The sequence below is a fragment of the Phoca vitulina genome, unplaced genomic scaffold (assembly GCF_004348235.1).
Source record: "Phoca vitulina isolate PV1807 unplaced genomic scaffold, GSC_HSeal_1.0 scaffold13, whole genome shotgun sequence".
Taxonomy (NCBI): domain Eukaryota; kingdom Metazoa; phylum Chordata; class Mammalia; order Carnivora; family Phocidae; genus Phoca; species Phoca vitulina.
In genome coordinates this window covers 34,817,896-34,839,650 of record NW_022589716.1, presented here as the reverse complement: position 1 = coordinate 34,839,650, position 21,755 = coordinate 34,817,896, and the positions used below count along the sequence as shown (strand labels likewise).

At 40.6% G+C, this 21,755-nt stretch overlaps 1 protein-coding gene across 4 annotated transcripts in view; it reads left to right on the top strand.

Annotated features, from left to right (window-relative positions):
- Positions 1-17,903, top strand: part of SUMF1 (sulfatase modifying factor 1) — a 95,298-nt gene extending 77,395 nt beyond the window's left edge. For 2 of the 4 annotated variants that reach the window (XM_032411827.1, XM_032411823.1), the window contains 2 exons: positions 5,711-5,770; positions 11,273-11,444. In XM_032411827.1, the coding sequence (XP_032267718.1) occupies positions 5,711-5,770; positions 11,273-11,374 (162 nt within the window). In that variant the 3' untranslated portion in view covers positions 11,375-11,444. Of the gene's footprint in view, positions 1-5,710; positions 5,771-11,272; positions 11,445-15,400 lie in introns of those variants that run through there. The other 2 variants (XM_032411826.1, XM_032411822.1) reach the window with 2 other exon arrangements.
- Positions 17,904-21,755: the final 3,852 nt, after the last annotated feature.

Below are 21,755 nucleotides of genomic sequence, written 5' to 3'. Positions count from 1 at the left end.
TGGTATATATGTACACAATGGAATATTATGCAGCCATCAAAAAATACGAAATCTTGCCATTTGCAATGACTTGGATGGAACTAGAGGGTATTATGGTAAGCGAAATAAGTCAATCAGAGAAAGATAAGTATCATTTGATCTCAGTGATATGAGGAATTTGAGAAACAAGACAGAGGATCATAGGGGAAGCGAGTTAAAAATGAAACAAGATGAAACCAGAGACAGAGACAAACTGAGACTCTTAATCTCAGGAAACAAACTGATGGTTGCTGGAATGTTGGGGGTTGGGAGGGATGGGGTGGCTGGGTGATGGACATTGGAGAGGGTATGTGCTATGGTGAGTGCTGTAAATTGTGTAAGACTGATGAATCACAGACCTGTACCCCTGAACCAAATAATACATTATATGTTAAAAAAAGAAGAAGAAGAAGAAGAAGAAGGTGGAAGGGAAAAATGAAGGGGGGGAAGTTGGAGGGGGAGACGAACCATGAGAGACTATGTAATCTCAGAAACAAACTGAGGGTTTCAGAGGGGAGAGGGGTGGGGGGATGGGTTAGCCGGGTGATCGGTATTAAGGAGGGCATGTATTGCATGGAGCACTGGGTGTTATATGCAAACAATGAATCATGAAACACTACATCAAAAACTAATGATGTAATGTATGGTGACTAACATAGTAAAATAAAATTTTTTAAAAATGGCAGACTTAAGCCCCAACATATCAATAATTTCTTTAAAAGCACATGCTCTAAGTATATCAATTAAAAGATTGGCCATGTGGATTAAAAATAAAACCTAACTATATCCTGTCTACCAAAAACTCTTTTCAAATATAATGATGTAAGTGGTTTGAAAACAATGATGGGAAAAGAGATATTATACAAACATTACTCAAAAGAAAGTAGGCATGGCTATATTAATATCATATAAGGCAGACTTCGAAGCAGAGCAATTTGAGAGAGTCAGGGAAGGACATTCTGTAATGATAAAATGGTTAATCCAACACAACGACATAGTAATACTAAATATACATGCACCAGTGAATACAGCTGAGACATATGAAGCAAAAACTAATTTAACAAAGAATTCAAAGGAGAAATAGACCAATCCACAATTGTAGTTGGAAACTTTCACACCCCTTTGTCAACAATTGACAGTATAATTACATAGACGATCAGCAAGGATAGAAGAGAACTCAGTGATACCATCAATGAAGAGGATCTAACCGACAAGAGCAGAATATCCCTTCAAGAACTCATGGAACATATACCAAAGACCAAATCCTATACCATCAAATAAACCTCAGTACATTTTTAAATGTTGTAGTCATATAGAGTATGCTCTCCAATCACAATGGAGTCATACTAGAAATCAATAACAGAAATAAATTAGGAAAATCTCCGAACACTTGGAAACTAACAACACACTTCTAAATAATCCCTGGGTCACAGGGCAAGCTCCGAGGTAAATCAAACAGTGCATCAAACTGAATGAGAATGAAAACGTGGTTGAGTGCGTTACGTGAGGAGCGGCCCACAAGGCGCCCTCCTGTGCCTCAGGGCCAGACGCTCACTCCAGGTAACCAACTCCCCACTGGGACACACTGTATAAGAAAAGCAGAGTAAATGCTTGATTCCGTGTTATCTTCTAAGCAAAAATGATAGTGTAATATACTCTGACAGAAGTGCCTTGTGTTTTCTTTAATGTGCCTCATTCTTTTTAACAGCTGCATGGTATTCCACACTGCAGAGTGAGTGTATCAGACAGCATGTTTAACAGTAGTGATTTTTGACACTCTGCTGACTGATGACATTTTGTCAGATTCTCAGTCCCTTTTGTTGCTTTCCTTGTCATTGTGTTGGGTATGCAAAGGAGGGAAAGGGTAGTGTCCTCTTTACTGCACAAAATGTCATTGTTAATGCTCCTATGAAATACATCCTGGCAGCTTTGAGCAGGCTGGCCACCCTCCTTCCTGCCGCCTTATTTTTCATTCAACAAGCCCGTCTTACTGATGAGGGTCCTATGGGTTTTTCATTGTTGATGACTTTTATGCCTTCCCAGGTGTTTTAAATGAGGGTATATTTCCCTTCACTAACACTCAGTGTTGCTTCTTTATCTCTTTGCCTGAGAACTTTAGCTGCATCTTGGCCTTTTGAGATTACTGGGGCAGACATTTAGAAACTCGCATTTTTTTGTTTGTTTTTTTTCTGTTCTTTGCAATCATCCAAGCATTAGAGACGTTCGTATTTTGGTGTCTGGGAGTAGAGTGGCTATGGGTAGTAGTCCCTTTGGAGATAACATTCACATGGGTCCTTGTCTGTTTCTGGGTGGAGTCCCTGTGTTCAGTGTGGTTTTTTTTTTTTTTTTTTTAAGATTTTATTTATTTATTTGGGAGAGAGAGAGAATGAGAGACAGAGAGCATGAGAGGGAGGAGGGTCAGAGGGAGAAGCAGACTCCCTGCCAAGCAGGGAGCCCAATGCGGGACTCGATCCCGGGACTCCAGGATCATGACCTGAGCCGAAGGCAGTCGCTTAACCAACTGAGCCACCCAGGCGCCCAGTGTGGTTTTTTACTTAGATTTTTAATATAGGTGGTAGAGGTGCTGGAGCACCGCAGCCTCTGTTCTCGTGAGGGGTAATAGGCAGAAAGATGACGCATTCAGACACTAGTGTTCGTAGCTTCCTAAGTGGTTTTAACCCGCACTCACAAACTTGATCATGAGAGACAATTTGAATCTTGATGTATCGATCCTTTCTTTGACAAATAGAAATGAGGACATTTCCCCTTTGTATTGGTGTCCTAGGGCTGCCATAACAAGTCACCACAAACTTGGTGGTTGAAACAACAGACATTTATTCTCACAATCTGGAGTCTAGAAGGCTGATATCAAGGTTCTGGCAGGGCTGTCCTCCCTCTGGCATCTCTAGGGGAGATCCCTTCCTTGCCTTTTCTTAGCTTCTAGCCGGTCCTAGGAATCCTCGGCTTGTAGCTGCATCATGCCAGTCTCTGCCTCCATCTTCACATGGCCTCCTCTGGGTGTCTCTCTGTGTCCTGTCCTCCTGTGACAAGGACACCAGTCATTGCACTTTTAGGGTTCACCATTATACTGTATGACATCATCTTAACAAATTACGAAAATTACAAATCTGCAAAGTCCCTATTTCTAAATAAGTTCACATTCTGAGGCTCTAAGTGAATGTGAGTTTTGGGGGGACACTATTCAAACTGCTACAACCCTCCTAGTAATTTTTCTGTGGGTTTTTTTTTGTTTGTTTTGGTTGGTTGGTTGGTTTTGCAAAGTGGTGAGCATTTCAAACAGTTACAGCTAATCCTACCTCATGTTGTTTTCTGGCAAAAATAGTTTTATTTGTAAAAATCGTCTGAGCAGGGGCGCCTGGGTGGCTCAGTCGTTAAGTGTCTGCCTTCGGCTCAGGTCATGGTCCCAGGGTCCTGGGATCGAGCCCCACATCGGGCTCCCTGCTCAACGGAAAGCCTGCTTCTCCCTCTCCCACTCCCCGTTTGTGTTCCCTCTCTCGCTGTGTCTCTCTCTGTCAAATAAATAAAATCTTTAAAAAAAAAAAAAGAATCATCTGAGCAGTCACCTAAATCGAGGACAGTATTAATTGCTGTGGTTGTGTCAGTACAGGGTGACTCTCATTAGTGTTTGTGTCCCTTTGATGAGTGTCGTATTTATTGACTGCAGGCTTAGTTCATCGGAGACGGTGATGAAAGGGAATGATTTTGTTCTTGCTCGTTCTTATTGGCAAATCAGCTCTTTCTTGTCCTTCGATGTAACCTAACAAAAGAATTTAATCTTGCATGATATCAGATACTTCGGTCAGAATGTAAGCTGTCATTTGGTGCATTGTGACGCAGCACGCGGAGAGCCACCTGAGGGAAGCAGTGGTACGGCAAAAACTCCTCAGCAAGAAATTCCATGTAGGAGACATTGGCCATTATGTGGGATAACTCCACAGATAGCAATGTGTTCCTTTCAGCTTCATACTTCTCTAGGATAATAAACACACCCAGCAGATTCTGATGCAATGTCTGTCAGGTTCCAGACACGCCTGGGAAGAAGGCAGTGCTGGCAGTCCTTATTTTCACAGGTAGTTTTTCTCATTTATAGTTTGCCCATTTCTAACTGCTAAAAGTTTATTAGCATGGCATTAAGCATTTAAGGCCATGGAAATACTGGGGCCCTGCTGTGAAATGAAGAATAGCCAGGGGCGTGGGCTGTGACCCTTTCTAAGTACCTGGAAGTGCTTAGAGAACGTGAACTTCTGCCCACATAGTTGACATTTGCAGGTCAGTATGTTAGCCAAGCTTGGAGAAAACATGGTTCTTTTAACTTCTGCCACTTATGTCTGAGCCCTTGACTCTAGGTAGTTGACAAGAAAAGGAAAACTAAGATAAGCGGCATTGTTCGACCTTGTCTCGTTTTCAGTAGACAAAAAGCAGGCAGCTACATGATTAATTGACTTTTTGCCTAACAAAGGAAAAGCAAAAAAAAATGTAAGCCCCTAAACTTCCCATATGTGGTTCTGGTTTGTAGGAGGTTATTGGTACTTCTCAGATTTTCTTTGCATGACTCATGTGATGTTGAGGCCCTTATGCTGGCAACTAAAGTTTTAGGATGTTCATTTCCAGTGCACTTTTATCCAAAGCCCTTCCTAGAAGAAATAGTCTTACCTCTTGGCTGGCTGATTCAGGCTTCAGTTTTCCCTACAGTGGTAGCCACTCTTGCTTCTTGCCCCCCTTGTAGGCATTGCCCAATTTCCTACATTCCTGGTCTCTAAACGGAGAGCATCAAATGGACTGGAGCCAGGCTGCCTGGGTGTGCATCCATCCTTATTCTGCCACTTGCTTATCTTACTTCAGAAGTTGGTATGGAGAAGGGCGCCCGGCTGGCTCAGTGGGTGGAGCATGGAACTCTTGATCTCGGGGTTGTGAGTTCCGGCCCCATGCTGGATGTAGGGATTACTTAAAAATAAAATCTTAAAAAAAAAAAAGAAGTTATAGAGATTACATGGGTTAATATTTGCATCCATGCTTGGCTCATAGCAGCACTATATAAATCATTTTGAAAAAGATAAACTGTATTCCGTATCTTGATTGTGGTAGTGGTTACATGCCTATACATTTGTCAAAACTCGCCAGATGTGTGCATTTAAAAAGGATTAAAAAGGTTAAAGTTTACTGTATGTAAATTATACCTCAATAAACCTGACCTAAAATTTTTTTTAAAAGATGAAAAGCAAAGTCCTTCAGTCAGCAAAGGGTTTATTAGGTGTTGCACAGTAAGATTATAAAAACATAATTCAAAAGGCTAGCTAGTCCACTTAAACAAGCCAGTTGTTAGGCAGGATAAATTTGCATATCAGCATGAGGTGCTATAGGAGATGCTGCCAAGCAGCTTATTAGTCACCTAGGTGAGAAATGCTATTATGGGGGCTTAGAAGGGGGAATTGTTTGCTATAGTCACAAAGATTTCACCAAAGTGGGAACCTGAGCTGGACCTTAGAGGGTGGGTAGGATTTGGAGAGGTGGGCATTTGGAAGGGTGCGTGGGTGCAGATTCAGGGCCCGGGGGCAGAAAAGCATGTGAAGAGTTGAGGCAGCCATGAAGAGCTGGTTGGACTAAAACAAACTCTGCCAGTCGATGAGGAACATCTGTGCTTTCTGGACTGATGCATTCTCTTCATCCACAGAAAGGCCCCCCTTCTGGAAAAGACCGGGTGAAGAAAGGTGGATCCTACATGTGCCATAAGGTAAGCCAAGTCATTAAACTCTGCATTGGTGTACTAACAATAGGTTAATAGATCCACTGTAAACCTTAGCCCTAAAATGTCCCATCCACTTCTGCTAATACATACCTATTCTCATCAAAGTAAATAATAATAATAATAATACTCATTTCAGATTTGGATACAGGCATGGGGAAAAGAAGCAGAGGTTGTGAATAATCTATTGTTAACTAATTTCCATCTGTTGAATCTTGACCATTGAGAGAGCTTTATTGTCCCATGGACCAGGGTGGGCAATATACTATTTCCAGCATGTCTGTCTGGAAGTATACCCTTCATTTATTTGAAACTTCTGTAAATTTCGGGATCCTCTGTTGAGATTAAGGTGAGAGTTGGAAATGGAGGGTGGATTGTAGTGTACTGGAATGGAAACATCACAAATGTTCTAGGTATAATGTATGTGCTTTGTGAAATAAGCATCAATCTCAGAGAGTGTTTCTGCTCTTTGGGCTATGATTTCAGCGTCAGAACTGTTTGTTCTTGGGTAATCAGTGTGAGTTGGTGTTTCATGAGTAAAATTTTTGAGGAGTTTGGAAATTGAATACCACCTCTCCCTTTTTTCTTTAAATCATGTATTTTTAGTATCTCCAACACTTCAGCTTCTTTCTATCCCTATGCAAAGATGGCATTTTGCAGATGGTTATTACAAGAAGTTTTCCACGGTAATTCAGTTAGTCCAGGCAGTTAGAGACTTAAAACAACCTATAAGAGCTCCAAATTAAATGACTAATTTGACAATGGGTGTATTATCAAATTTTACCTTAAAACAGTGGTTCTCAAACTTTATTGCACATTAGAATCATCTGGGATCTGTAAAAAAGACTGATGCATATTCCCCCACTCAGCTCATTTTGATTCCTCTGGAGTGTGGCCTGGGCATCAGGATTTTAAAGGTCTCAGGGGGATGAAAACATACTGCAAAGCTTGGAAACCACTAGTCTAAGGAGAATCTCTGTAGATCGTGTGTATGTGTATCTTCTGTATTTCTTTAAAATTTTAATCCAGTTATTTAAGTGGAAGTTCATATTTGAGTTTACTTTATGCTTTAAACCTACATTTATGACAAGATGTAGGCAAATTTATCTTTACAATTCTAATTTTAATTTGAAATTAAAAGCACTGCCCTAGGTCATCCTGGTACTTCTAAATGTTCACATACATATCAGTCTTTAGTCCCCGATTTTTTCTTTCATTCAAGCTGTTACTACAAGTGTTTCTGAATTCTTTTGCTAGGGAAATAGACTTCCATGAAAAACAAAATTTCTCTTTGCAGAATAGTATCTCACAACCTTAATTACCACCAGTTGTGTTTGTGACGTATGGCACTTTTAAAAATTGAGAATCCATTTACTCTGCAAGATTTGAGGACCAGAAGATTTTCCCTCAAGAAAATAGAGAAAATGATGCTTGTAAAAAACATTTTTAAGCATGAACACTAAAAGTATTCCATTGCTGTGCATATGAACGTGTTTACTTTAACATTTCATATTTTTTGGTTATTTTAAATCTGTATTTTTATAAGCTTCCCAGCTTATTCTTTTAAAATATCTTTTAATCTAATATATGTTTTTAATAAATACATTTACATGGTATAATTGGTTTATCTTGTGTTCTGCAACCTTCATAAACTCAGCTATACTAATAATGTTTTTGTAGATTCTTTTAGTTTTTCTACATTGGTGGTTATATCATCTATGACTATAGACAATTCTTCTTTTAAAATCTTTTTCATTACTTTTTCTTGTTCTATTGCATTGGCTAGAACCTCTAATACAGTATTGAATATGAATGGTATGAACAGACATTCTTAGCTCATTTTTGATCATAAGGGGTTAAACATTCAACTTTTCAAAGTTAGGTATATTAGCTGTAGTGTTTTTGGAGATGTTCTTTATAAGTTCAAGGAAGTTTCTTTCTGTTCCTAGCTTTTTGAGAGTTTTTATCAGAAATGGATGTAAATTTTTCTGGATGCCTTTTCTGCAGCTATTGAGATGTTTGTATGGTTTTTCTTTTTCAGTCTGTCAATATGGTAAATTACGCTCATAAATTTTTAGTTTTCAAATGTTAAACCATCTTTGCCTTCCTAGACTGTGCTTGCTTAATTATGATGTATTATCCTTTTTATATGTTTTGGATTCAGTTTGTTAAAATACTGAGCATTTTTGCATGTACCCTCCTGGTGGTTATTGGTCTGTTCTTTTCTTTTCTTGTCTGGTTTTGGTATCATTGTATTGCTGGGTTTAGATATTGAATTTGGGAAATATTCCCTCATCTTGAATTTTCTGGAACAGTTCATGTAGAATGCAGTATTTCTTCCTTAAATGCTTGATAGAATTCCCCCAAGGAAACCATTTAGGAGTAGAGTCGTAACCATAAATTTAATTTGGTTAACAGTGGCAGGGTTATGCAGATTATCTCTTTCTTCTTGATTAACCTCTGGGAGTTTGTGCCTTTTAAGTAATTTGTCCACTTTAACTGAGTTGTTGAATTTATTGGCATAATCTCTGCCTTTTCATTGGCTGTTTGTACCATTTACATTTAATGTGGTTATTGATCTTGCTGAGTTTAAATTTGCCATCTTGATATTTGTAGTCTTTTTTTGTCTCATTTGTTCTTTGTCCTTTTCTCTGACTTCTTTAGTTAAGCATATTTTATCACTCCATTTTCTGTCCTTTAGCTTATTAGCTAAAACTCTTTGTTTTAAAATTTTAGGGGTTCATTTAGAGCTTATATTAAGCTTATATTCATATAGAGCTTTTCTATATACTTGAAAGGTAAGTTTTAATTTAGTCATGTTCAGAATGATGAAGAGAGTATTCCAGAAGAGAGAATAGCAGAGTAATAAAACAGAGTGGGATTCATAGGATTTCCCAGAAAAAAACATTAGCTCCAGGATCTTCATTAAGTTAATTGTAGATGATATAGGTATTTAACATCAGGCTGGTATTTCAGTGATATCAGGAAAACAATACAGTGTTGGCTGTGAATTACTTTCAGAGCACTTATCCTTTTCACTAGATTAAGAGTGGCAGCTATACTTAAATTATTGAGTTGTGGACTCTGAAATTAGATCTGGGTTGGAGTTCTATAACTGCTCCTTGCTAGTCTGTTACCTTTTTTACTTAACCTTTCTAAGCCTCAGTTTTTACATTTGTAAAATGCACACCATAATTGCACCTCCTGTAAGGTTCTTAGGAGGAATGAATGGACCAAAGTATATAAGCATAAAGTATATACTACTAGTACCATCATCATTAACCATTGCATTTATTATAATTAGATTGTTTTCCCCCTTCCCTTTTGAATAAAGAGTCAACTAATGAACTAACTAGAGAGGCAGAATCCTTGAAATGATTCTTATGGCATAGGTGAACATCAGTAAAAGAAAGGAAATCAATATAAAGAAAAAAATGTAATTCATTTTGAAAAAAATCACCTTGCTTAGAAGGTGACTTAACTTTTGATCATGGACCAGGGCTAGCTTGCATGACTAACATAAGCTCTGATGATTATTTGTAACTTATTGAAAGTCCATCCAAAGTACAGCTTCAATAATGAGAGCACAGAAAGAAAAACTGTGAGAAAACATGGTGTTGGGTTAAAGGCCCAGACTCTTAAATGGGATTGGAAAGGCTGTAGTCGTGGATCCACTGCTTATAGAAGGTGACCCTCGGCACACTATTAGCATCTCTGTGCCTCAGTTTTTTTCTGTGTATACAATACAGATGCTAATACCTACCTCGGATGATTATTGGGAGGATTAAGTGAATTAATACATTTAATACATGTGAATTTCTTAGAACATTTCATACAGTAAGTACTCAAGAAATACTAGCTGTTGTTCTTGAATGTTGTTAGACTAATCTCTGTGGGGTCTTTAACCCAACCCATGAAATGGAAGAAATCCTCACCCTCCTTCCATTTTACACCAAGATTACTAAGAAAGGAGTTGATCTAGTGTCGATGGCAAGAGCAATGGGTGTGAAATCGAGAGACCAGGGTTCTGCTGTGTGATTTCATATAATGATTTTTTTTATAATGAGCTACACTTTCCTTAAACCTTCCCTTTATCCCTGAAAGTCTTCTTCTCATAAAAACCATATTGCGGTTCCACTTGACTTCAGAGCCCCAAGGCTGGTAAGTCATTATCTTAAATGGATTGTTCCTGAGTCCAGGATCACTTTCTTAGTGTAGGTATTGAGATTAGTTTCACATGGTAATTATCCATTTTGATGAAAAAGGGCTAAAGTGGGTCCTTCCCACTACCTCTGTCCTTAATTAGTAAAATGACCCGTATTTCAGCCACTCAAAGACCTAACAATTAATAACCATTTTTGGTGCTAAAAGTAGAGCTGGAAAAAAAGAAAAAGCAATGAGGACATTTAAAATCAGGCCATTTTCCTCTTTAATTATGTGTTCTATTAGTTGCCCATTATCGGAATTGAAAATGAACTACTTATTAATAAATGTTTGCTGAGTGAATGAGTTCATTTGAGATGGAATGATGATGTGAATTCACTCTCTTATGGTGGTCCTGACCTCCTACCCTTTAACTTACGGTGAGACTTGCTTTTTTAGGGTTTAGTTCTACACAGTCATTTAGGTTAATGGAAGGTTATAGGGACTGCTGTGATCTCATAAAGGACTAGCTGTTCTTGTTGTCACTGATTTTAAGCTTTTATTCTTTTGCCAAAAAAAAATTCATTGCATAAAAATTAGAAAATAAATAATAAACATAAAAATGACAATAAAAAGCACTTATCCTGCTTCCTAAGTAAGCTGTCAGTAGTATTTTACCCACATTTATTAGTGCACTTTTATTTCTTTCCCCCCCATAATGGAATTATTTTCTGTGTGCCAAGGTCTTCAAATATGGCTATGGCAAAAATCTCTTCTACGTTACGGATCTCTTTCCTAGTGTCTTACGTCACAGCCTCCTCACAGTCCTTCTCAATACAGTCTTCCAGTCGGGCATCGTTCGTCAGAGTTGTTACAGTCTGCATATTGTGGCATATGAGCAGTATCTTATTTTAAAATAGTTTTTATGTAATTTGAGAGACAAGTTGCATATCGAAATATGCCATCCAACAAAGACCTTAGTCCTATGCCTTGGTTACCAGAGATATTCCTTATCTTTCCCATTTATATAGCAAGTAACTTCTGCATGTAGGTAGCAAATGTACGGTTGGCCCTTGAACAGCGCAGCGGGTAGGGGTGCCAACCCCCCACGCAATCAGATATCCACATAAAACTTTTAACTCCCCCAAAACTTTTCTGATAACCTCCTGATGACTGTAAGCCTTATCGATAACATAAACAGCTGATTACACTATTTTGTATGTTACATGTATTATATACTGTATTCTTATAATAAAGTAAGCTATAGAAAAGAAGATGTTAATAAGATTATAAGGAGAAGAGGAAATACGTTTACAGTGCTATACTGTGTTTTTTTAAAAAATGCAGGTAAACGGACCTAGTGCAGTTCAGACCCATGTTGTGCAAGGGTCAACTGTAAATCCGCATTCAGATACTGGCAGCATTATCTTTCCAGCAGAAGCTATTTAAGACTGGTGGAGAAGCTGGCTAATGCTTTTGTTTTAGTGAGGAAGCAGATTAACCCCCCAAAAGTCAGGTAAGACAGTCAACGTTAGTTTCTATAATTAAGAGTGTTGTGTTCATTTAAAGATTTTATTTATTTATTTGAGAGAGAGCACGCACACAAGCAAGGAGAAGGGCAGAGGGAGAGGGAGAAGCAGACTCCCTGCTGAGCTGGCTGGACATGGGGCTCTATCTCAGGACCTTGAGATCATGACCTGAGCTGAAGGCAGATGCTTAACCAGCTGAGCCACCCAGTCGCCCCTGTTGTGTTCATTAATAAAGTGACAGTTACAATAACTTCCACGTATCCAGTGCTTTACTTTTTTTTATGTAAAGACAAGATGAAGCATTGTGACATTATTTCATTAATAGCCCTATATCATCGACAAGGGAACAGATTCAGAAAGGCTTTGCCTACGGTTAAATAGCTAAGGAGTCTTGGATTTTGCTCTTTCTGGTGAGTAAATTAGCACAGTGGTTGTCACGATTTCCATTTGTATCAAGCCCAAATTCTTTCTGCTGGGAAGACTGCCTGTATTGTAACTCCATCCTATTTATCTGCCCATGTTTCCTGCTTTTTATCATTTATTGCCTTTATACAGTGATTGCTTTTGCCTGGAATTATTGTTCTCCAAATCTTTGGGCAACTCACCTGGCGCCACCTCAGAGAGGCCTTCCCAGGCTGCCTTGTCTAAAGTAGCCACCTACTCACTCCCACTCCTCTCTCCCTATTTCACTTTCTTCCAAGCTGACCACTACCAGAAACAATCTTGAATTTATCGGTTTATTTATTGTCTGACTAATCCCTGTTGAATGTAAGCTTCCTGCTGACAGGTGCATTGTCTGTCTTGGTCTGCCTTTTATCCCTCATGCCCAGAATAGCATCTAGCATGTTGTAACATCTCAAATATTTAATGAATAAATAAACTATGCTCTGACACAATCAGGCTATGGCCTTGCTATCCCCTTAACTGGCCCGAGTTTTTCCATTTTCATGCCTCCGATGTCATTATTTTCTCTACTTAATATACCTTCTTTCCTCCTTTCTAAATTCTATAAATGAATTCTTCTCTAACTGCAGCCCCTGGGTCCCATAGCATCAGCAGCACCTAGAAGCTTGTTAGAAGTGCGAATTCTTGGACTCCACACCAGATTGACTGAGTCAGAATCTTTGGGTGTGTGGCCCAGGAGTAGGTACTTAAGCTCTTCAGGCTGTTCTTGTGTGTATGCTGAGGTCCGAAGACCACTGCCATAATCATGTAAATCCAGCTATGGCCAAGTTTTGCCTTCTAGAAGTCATTCCAAAGTCTTTCCTAGAGACTTTGACATTCTACAAGGGACCATTCCTTTACCTGAATTAATAAACCCTAGCATGTTTTATAGCTGTTTGATGTGTTGTCATTGTTCCCTCAGCCAGCCTGTGGTCTCCAGCAGGACAAGACCATGCCCTCAGTCAGGCTTCCTCTGTGGGTGTGCACACAGGCAACGAGGAAATGCTTGTTTGTTTTTTGTCGTGTGTGATACAGTTATGGAACAAGATGTCCATGTCTAGATGCTTGCCTGCCCCTGAACTCGATTCTTGCTCCAATGTAGAATTCACTACACACACTTGGTAGCATGGGACCCTGGATTATCCACTGGAGTTTGAGTCTAGAAATACCAGAGCACTATTGCTTCATAGCAGCCGGGTGAGTAGGGCCTATGTGGGATGAGGCTTCTTTTTTTTTTTTTTTAAGATTTATTTATTTATTTATTTGAGAGACAGAAAGAGAGCACGCTTGCGCGAGTGCACGAGTCGGGTGAGGGGCAGAGGGAGAGAATCTCAAGCAGACTCCCTGCCGAGCGTGGAGGCTGACGTGGGGCTCGATCTCATGACCCACAAGATCGTGACCTGCCCTGAAAGCAAGAGTCGGACGCTTAACTGACTGCGCCACCCAGGGGCCCCTGGGATGAGGCTGCAGCTGCGTCCTCCTGCGTGCTGACCTCTAGTCACTTCAGAGCTTCCGTTGCAGGGCAGGCACAGGTAGTATAGCAGATGCCATCAATTTTTTTATTATTTCAGGCCTATTTTTTATTCATCTTCCTCTGCCTGCCTGAATATTGGTAATATGTTCTATTCCTCACTGGCCACAGGGAAAATAAGAAAATTGGTTGCTATTGTTTCACTATCTGTAGAAGACAAACCACTATGCTTTTCTTTTTATGGTGGATGTACTCCAGACAATTTCTGTGGCAGCTTTAGAGATAATTTTTATGAAGATTAGAAACGCTCAACTTCTATGAGAAAAAGGAGAATAAGAATTAAGAAAAAATAAAAATGAGCTCTTCCATGCAGACCTATTTTTCCCTCCACAAATGATCTCTCCTTCATGAGTCCCAAAGTTACTCTACATGATTCTTTGTGCAGTTTTTTTAACCACCTGGCAGGGACTTTAGTTTCACTGGGTCAACTCAGCATTAATGCTCATGCTGCACAGGATAACTACTTTATTTTCATTCTGTGTTATTTCGGATCCACGTACAATCCTAGTATATAAGAGTTCCATGCATGGTTGTTTTGGGAATATGGAAAGTTTTGATGTAAATGCAGTAATCTGTGGTTATTTAGGAATACCTACTAGGTGGCCAGTGATGAGTGTTAGGCCTTCTTACGCATGCAAGTAGGTATGTCCCTGCAGGACAGGTGTATTGGGGGTGGGAAAGAAGCATGAGACGTCCTGTCTTTCCATCTAGGAGTATAGAATTTTGCTACAGAGGCAGGCGCACTGTCAGAGCTGGGTTCAAATTCTACTTCCCTCAATAAGTGTGTCATCTTGGATAACCCATTTAATTTCTCTGGGCTGTTCTGACCCAGTGAAATAATACTTGTAGTGCCTCGCACCCCTGGAGTGTGCTAGGTGCTCAATGTCTGTGTGTTTGTGCACATGTATGTATGTGTTCTCTGCACCTAGAAAATAAAACAGATACAAAATATCCCCTACACAGTAATGTATAGCTTTATAGCTAATCCAAAAGCAATGTATTTCTTTTTTTTTTTTTAAGCTTTTATTTATTTGAGAGAGAAAGAGCACATGAAGAAGGGGAGGGGCAGAGAGAGAGGGAGAAGCAGACTCCACGCTGAGCCAGGAGCCCGACGCGGGGTTCGATCCCAGGACCCTGAGATCATGACCTGAGCCAAAGTCAGATGCTTAACCGATTGAGCCACCCAGGCACCCCCAAAAGCAATGTATTTCAAAAAAGGTTTTTCACAGCCTTTCCCACTCTTTATGTTCCTAGGCTTGCTGTCTAATTTTTGCCACTCTGTTGAATATTAAATAATATCTTAATGTTGTTCATAATTAATATTTTCTCATTTGCCATTTAGCTTTATTATTTGGTTTAATGTCATGTACTCTAAATGTAAAAATAACTTTTCAAGTTATGAAAGTAATACATACTTATCAGAGGAAATTTGAAACTCCATTGCTCAAATATAACTACTGTTTTTATTGTGGTGCATTTTCAATCTGCAGTCTTTTTTTTCTTTGACATATGTAATTATATAGCTTGAGATCATACCACACACAGTTTTGTATTCTGACTTTTCATTTAACAGTGTATCATGAGAATTTCCTATGTCATTAAGTATTACATAAAAACATGACTTTTAATGGTTGCTTAGTAATCTCATATGTGGATGCGCATAACATCTGTAGTCATTGCTTGTTACCTGGGTTTTTTTTACTGTTCTAAGTAATGCTGGCACTAACATCTTTGCACCATATCTATGTCTGTTTATAAGGTAGACATTGGATTCTATATGGTGAACTCTGAATGTGCGGCCCTTTCCAAAACTACATGCTCAGTATGCTGAGGGGGTGTTTGTGGGGGAAGCCCTGTCTCCCGGTAGCCATGCCTTCCCTGTGGCTGGTACCTGGGTGCAGCACGAGTCTGACAGATGAGAGCCCATCACCGAGTCTGAGAATACTCACCTTTCTCTCTGTCTCGGGCCAGTCCTACTGCTACAGGTATCGCTGTGCTGCCCGAAGCCAGAACACGCCCGACAGCTCAGCTTCCAATCTGGGATTCCGCTGTGCCGCTGACCGTCCACCCACCATGGGCTGAGAGCCGAGATGAGCCTTCCCAAATCCCAGAAGTCGTGTCTGACCTGCCCTCGGCTTTCCTCAGAATGTTGAACGACTTCGAGTGAAGAATTCCCACTCTGAGGTGGGGTGCATACCTGCCCAGTGGCCAAAGGAACAGCCTTGCGAGACCAAATCGCTGACTTGCGTCAGCATATGTGCTTTATTGTGTGGTGCATTTCTGGAGATCATCGCTGTGCTTTACTTCGGAGAGTCTTTGACAGAGGAAGGGGGTGGAGGAGACCCTGAGTGAAACTTCAGAAGACATGTGTTCTTCCCAGGATCTCCCGCCAGGGCTAGTCCTCAGGGTCCCACACTTGACCTTCCGGGGCCTCAGTGACCTCTGTCTGGTGAGGGGATGCACAGCATGATCTCTGAGGCCTTCTCCAGCTCACAAATTCTATGCGTATATCAGATTCTATTGTGATTTCATAGTGAGAGTTTATGACAGATGATTTTTTAGCTATTTTTTTCCATGTGTGAACCTTGGGTGATACTAATCATGTAAAATAAGAGGTCTCTTATGTATTATTTTGAGAAAAGGATGGGGTGGCAGAAAAGGTGGCGGTGATAAGTCTTTATATTCATACTGCACTTTGTGTTTTCAAGGAAATCAGTGTCTTTTACATTGTTATGATGAATCCCACGTGGGCCCCTGGTGGTGCGTTCAAGTTCAGCACTCTGAACATGCAGGAATGTCTGTGGGGTGACTCTACTGTGCTTTATCTTTTAACATTAAGTGCCTTTGGTCCAGGGGGGTGGTTATATGCCCTATTTCCCCCCTCTCCCCAAAGCCTTCGGTGAATGTGAAATGTGTACTACACGAAGAAACCTGTTTAATTCCAGATGGAGAAGAGGAACAAGAACCTTGAATTAACTCTATTCAGGGTGTCCAGTATTTTATAATAGGGAAGTAGGAAATCTTGTTGGTTGTGGAATATCAGATGCTCTGAATCATGCACTGTGTTGAATAAACTGGTATCTGCTAAAGCTGGTATCCTTTTGTTTCCCCTCCACTGTGTTTTCTTTTAAAGAAATGTCTTTGTGGTATGTATGTGTTTTATTTGCTATAAAGCTTTCATGTCCGTTAGCTACTTGATAACTTTGATGTGTGAGCAGTTTGTGGGAATTTTTATTCCAGAAAGCAAGGCTATTTGGCCAGGAACCTTAGTATAACCTTGCTTCTTTGTGCCTCGGTAGATGAGGCAGAGGCAAGGGCGTGACCTCGGTCGGGGTCCTATAAATCCTGACAGCTCTTCACGTGTAGGAAAGCACCTTGTTTTAGAGCAAAGGCTTTCACCCAGACGCCCCTGCCATCAGGAGCCCAGCATGATTCCCCGGTCCTTGAAGACCCCTCAGACATTTCTAGCATGTCATTTGAAAGAAATGACTCATCTTTATGTTGGTTGTTCAAAAATTAAGTCAGATAATAGTCATAAGTGTTCAGCCAACACTTGATCGCTACTTTGGTGCATAGCCTGCTACCATTAAAATATTTGTCTTGAGAAACAGTGGTGTTGCTGGGATGTTCAGCTAGTTTGTTAATCTGTCATTTTGTGGATACAAAATGTTTCTCTACAAACTTTCACCAACTGATAATAAATTCCAGGCAAAACAAACAAAAAATTCATTTGCTTAATCGAAAAAGCTAATGTGAAAAATAAGGTATTTTATTCTTAAAGTCACCACTGCTCAAGTGCAGTTTTTGTTTTTACTTGTTACCTCCCACCTGCTTGTATTTTTTTTTTTTTTAACACGGTTATATTTTTAATGTGGATGGTTGGATTCTTGTTAATGACTGTGATATAGCATAAATATTTTGGGGTGTGTTTTGGCTTAGTCTTCAGAATTGCATTTTTAGCAGCAGCATAATATTGGAAAGCATTTAAGATGAAATCCTAACAAGCCGTTCATTTAAGAGGCACATTTCTAGGTTACCAACCAACAAGTGCGCGGACTCCAGACAGCCGCGGAACCCCAGACAGCCGCGGAACCCCAGACAGCTGCGGACTCCAGACAGCCGTGACCTCTACACTCGATACTGTTGCCTCCTGACGCGTGAGCAGACCAACCAGATGGCAATGGAATAACCTTAGCTTTAATGCCATCCACCAAGTCCGGAAAGACCTCCCCTTCTGCAGAACTGCACGCAAAACATAGGGGACATAAGGGAAAAATAGGGCGAGCGGCAGAGCGCTCGAAATTTACGGAACTTTGTAACTGGAGCATTAACAAAAATAATAACTATCCTATGACACCAGTAGCTCCATTGAATCTCCAATAACACTGTAGCCAGCCTCATAGCCAGTCAGCCCTTTGCAGCCTTACACCCTTGGGGTTCCTTCTTTATTCTCCAAGACACAAGTCCTGGAAGACACTTGCTTTTAATAGAGACCCCTTCAAAAGTCAAAATCTGGGGGCGCCTGGGTGGTTCAGTCGGTTGAGCATCTGACTCTTGATTTCGGCTCAGGTCATGATCTCGGGGTCCTGGGGTCAGGCTCCCCGCTCAGCCGGGAGTCTGCTTGTCTCCCTCTCCCTCTGCCCTTCCCCCTACTCTCTCTCACCCCCCTCCTTAAATAAGTAAATCTTAAAGTCAAAATCTGACCGGGGTGTGCACTTCTTCATCACTTTTTTTTTTTTTATATATATTTTTTATTTATTTGAGAGAGAGAATGAGAGAGAGAGAGCATGAGAGGGGGGAGGGTCAGAGGGAGAAGCAGACTCCCTGCCGAGCAGGGAGCCCGATGTGGGACTTGATCCCGGGACTCCAGGATCATGACCTGAGCCGAAGGCAGTTGCTTAACCAACTGAGCCACCCAGGCGTCCCTTCATCACTTATTTTTTAAGGGGTATGGGCAGTGTCTTCATAACAGCTTTATCTGCACCCTCAGCTTTTCACAGAGCTTCATGTGGTGGAAGGTGCGGCAATTCTTGAAGCCACCAAATAAACCACTGCTTGCACCTCATGAGATTTTTAACTGCTTTTTTCTGAAGGTTTCATATGTTTCTTAGTTTTCTCTTAAACTCCAAGGAAGTTTACCCCTGGTTATCACAAAGCACACTTGGAATTGCATATGCCCCAACATGACTGCAACATTCTACTGTCTTCCATTGTCTGCTTACTGGCCACTTACTCTGCACCACAGAAATACTTCCTGCAGCAGTTCAGACGACGTGGATGATGTGCTAGTACCAGTATTGAAAATTTGGGATTGGTTTGTCTGCTTTTAAGGAGCTCTTATAGTAGACGTGGGCTTCTCTTATTTCTTGCCCCATTGAAGGATGGAGGGAATTTGAGGTTTGCTCTTAAATTGGCTTTGGTTCTCCTTCCTGGACAATCTTAATTGGTTTTCAGGACTGTACCTGAAGAGCTGAGTGGGAAGCAAGTCATATCTTCTTTTTTAAAGGCTTGTAAACATGATTAGGGGCGCCTGGGTGGCTCAGTTGGTTAAGTATCTGACTCTTGATTTCAGTTCAGGTCATGATCTCAAGGTCAGGAGATGGAGCCCTGCATCAGACACTGTGCTCAGTGTGGAGTCGGCTTGAGATCCTCTCTCTCCCTCTCCCTTTATCCCTCTTACCTCCCTCCTCCCCCCACCCTTCAAACTCTGTCTAAATAAATAAATAAATAAAATTTTAAGCCTTGTAAACATGATTAGAAGGGGGTACGGGGATGGATAGTGATGGTAGTGGTGATCAAGTGTGACATTTCCTTCGTGGAAAATATCAAATTATGTGGATGCCTCAGACTTTGTGTGGTCCAGCCTGCAGCTTAAAATAGAATACAGATCTCCATTAGTTTAGACATTTTTTTCCTTCCTCTCTTCTCCCTCCCACTTTTTTTTGGGGGGGCAAAGCCTCTCTGTTGTCACTATGACACTGAAGAAATGGAAGGTGCCATTTATTTTAGTATTGATTTGGGGTGTGGTGGAGTAGTGGGTCCAAACTAGTGTGTTGGTAAATTCTATTTCCCCTAGAATTTCTTTACTGAGAAATCTGTTGTTGACATAAAATAAGGCAGTGGGCCTGGGATCCATAAGAATCTCAGAGTTCTAGTCCTCTTGCTAATCACCTTTTCAGAAAAGATCATGTTTTCAAGCTACACATAGAATTGTTGCATGTGGTGAAATCCGTAGGTGACAGTGAAAGGAGTATTTTGAAAAACACATGGAAATATGGTGTTTTCTGAGACTTCAGGAAGTTAATTAAAGAGACTGGTATGGGATTTATTTATTTTTTTTTACATGATATTTTGCATGCATTTCTTCGTCTCCCCTTCCTTCCAGCAAATACTAACCGCACCATTGGCAATATTTCTCATAAGGGGACTGGCTATTTGGAGAAAAACAGGAGGTACAGAGCAGGGCTGTCATGGGAATAGGGCCACAGGCAAGATGCAGGCTGACTGGGAGTGATGCCCTTTCTAAAGGGGCTGCCGTATCAGAAATATGAGTCCAGGGTGGCTCAGTTGTCCAGTTTCTGAGTGTAGCTGGACACCTGCGTTTTCATGTGAAGTCTTTTTTTTTGAGTTATGTAGCCAACCAGTTCAGATGAAAAAAAAAAAAAACAGCGAAGACCTAATAAATTGTTTCTGTAGCCAGATTTGGCCTGTGGGGGTGCCACTTTTCAACCTAAATTATGAAAATTTGATTCATTTCATGGAACACAAAATCTCATGTATTTCTATCTGAAAAATACAGATCAAATGTCCAAGTGTGAGAAAGGGCAGTGGCTTGGGCCCAAGGACGTGTTACATAGGAATGCCTTATGAGACTCCTCTCCTCCATCCCCACCCCATCCCACCTGAAATCATGTGCCCCTGACAGTCCGTTCCCATTAGCTTTAGCACTTATTACCGAGTTTGCAGATTCCTATCTGAGAATAGCAGAAATGTCTCTTTCTTGCCTTTGGTTTTCATTTCATTTATTGAAACTTAATTCTCTATAATACAAACTACCCTAGAGCAGGCCTTATATTTATAGATTTGCTGGAATCAGTTGTGCTATTAGTGAAAGCTGGCCTTTGTTGTTTCAAATGTTTAAAACACCATGGAAATTAACTCCAAGAGCCTCAGATGGAGCCTTGGCAGCTGGCCAGAACTTCTTCCTTCCTCTGACACTTGTGTTTAGTTAGACCATGAGAGCAGGAGTTTAATTGTTTTGATTAAACAAAATCATTACAGATCATATTCAGGTAGGCTATAAAGTGAGAAATGCTCTTTTCCGAAACTTGCCCTATTTAGGATTGGAAAGCTCAGGGGATTAGCATTAAGGGGTGGAATTTTTCAGCTCAGATTCTAATCTGCCCCCAAATGGTAATTGGCCCCCAAGTAATCATGATGAGAAGCCTGGTTGGGCCTTTGGAATTAGTCACAGTTGTCAGGCAAGAAGGCGATCCCATTTCAGAATAACTGAAGGTCAGATAGGATTGCTCTCCTGCTCCCCGGTCTGGGCCGTGTGTGACAAACTCCTGTTTTCTTTGCTGAGGAAATGGAAGACTGATGAGAGCAACTCTTTTGCAACATGTCAATTTGGCACCTCAACTGGGTAATGTTAAAAGCTCTGAATCAACGCTTAGGGGAAAGTGAAACCAGCTAGCAGACTATCGGGAAAGGAGAGAAGCCGTGCCTTGTCAGGTGGCACTGATAAAAGGTTCACCTGCATTTAGTTTGGTGCTAATGAGGAAGGGCCCTTTGTGGTTGCTTTTTTGAAGGCCACAATTTTTCTCTGCTTCAGACACTCCAAATAAAATTGTATTTATTTACTTTTAAGTGACATGGAAGGATGTCCCTTTAATCTCTTCAATGAGTGTCTTTAAAAGGCAGTTTAGCATCATGTGAGGAGAACATTGGAATAAGATTGTCTGGGATCATATCCATACCCCACCACATACTTAACTGTGCGACCTAAAGACAAGTAATGTCCTCTCAGGTAAAATGGAGATAGTAAGAGTATCTACCTCTTGGAGTTGTGGAAAGATACGGAATTATGCAAAAATAACGTTTAGCATAAAGTACTTAGGTGTTTACTAGGTACTTGTTCCTATTATCAATATGATTATTAAAGGTGGAGGAGCAAGGAGGTACTACCAGAGGGTTCTGGTCAGCCAGGGGTTACTGCTATAGGACAGAGAGCATAATGGGCCAGTAGTAAGAAAGAACAAGGAGGCTGAATATAAAAGCATGAAATTGACCTGTACCTCAAACATTGGGGAAAAAAAAAAAACTG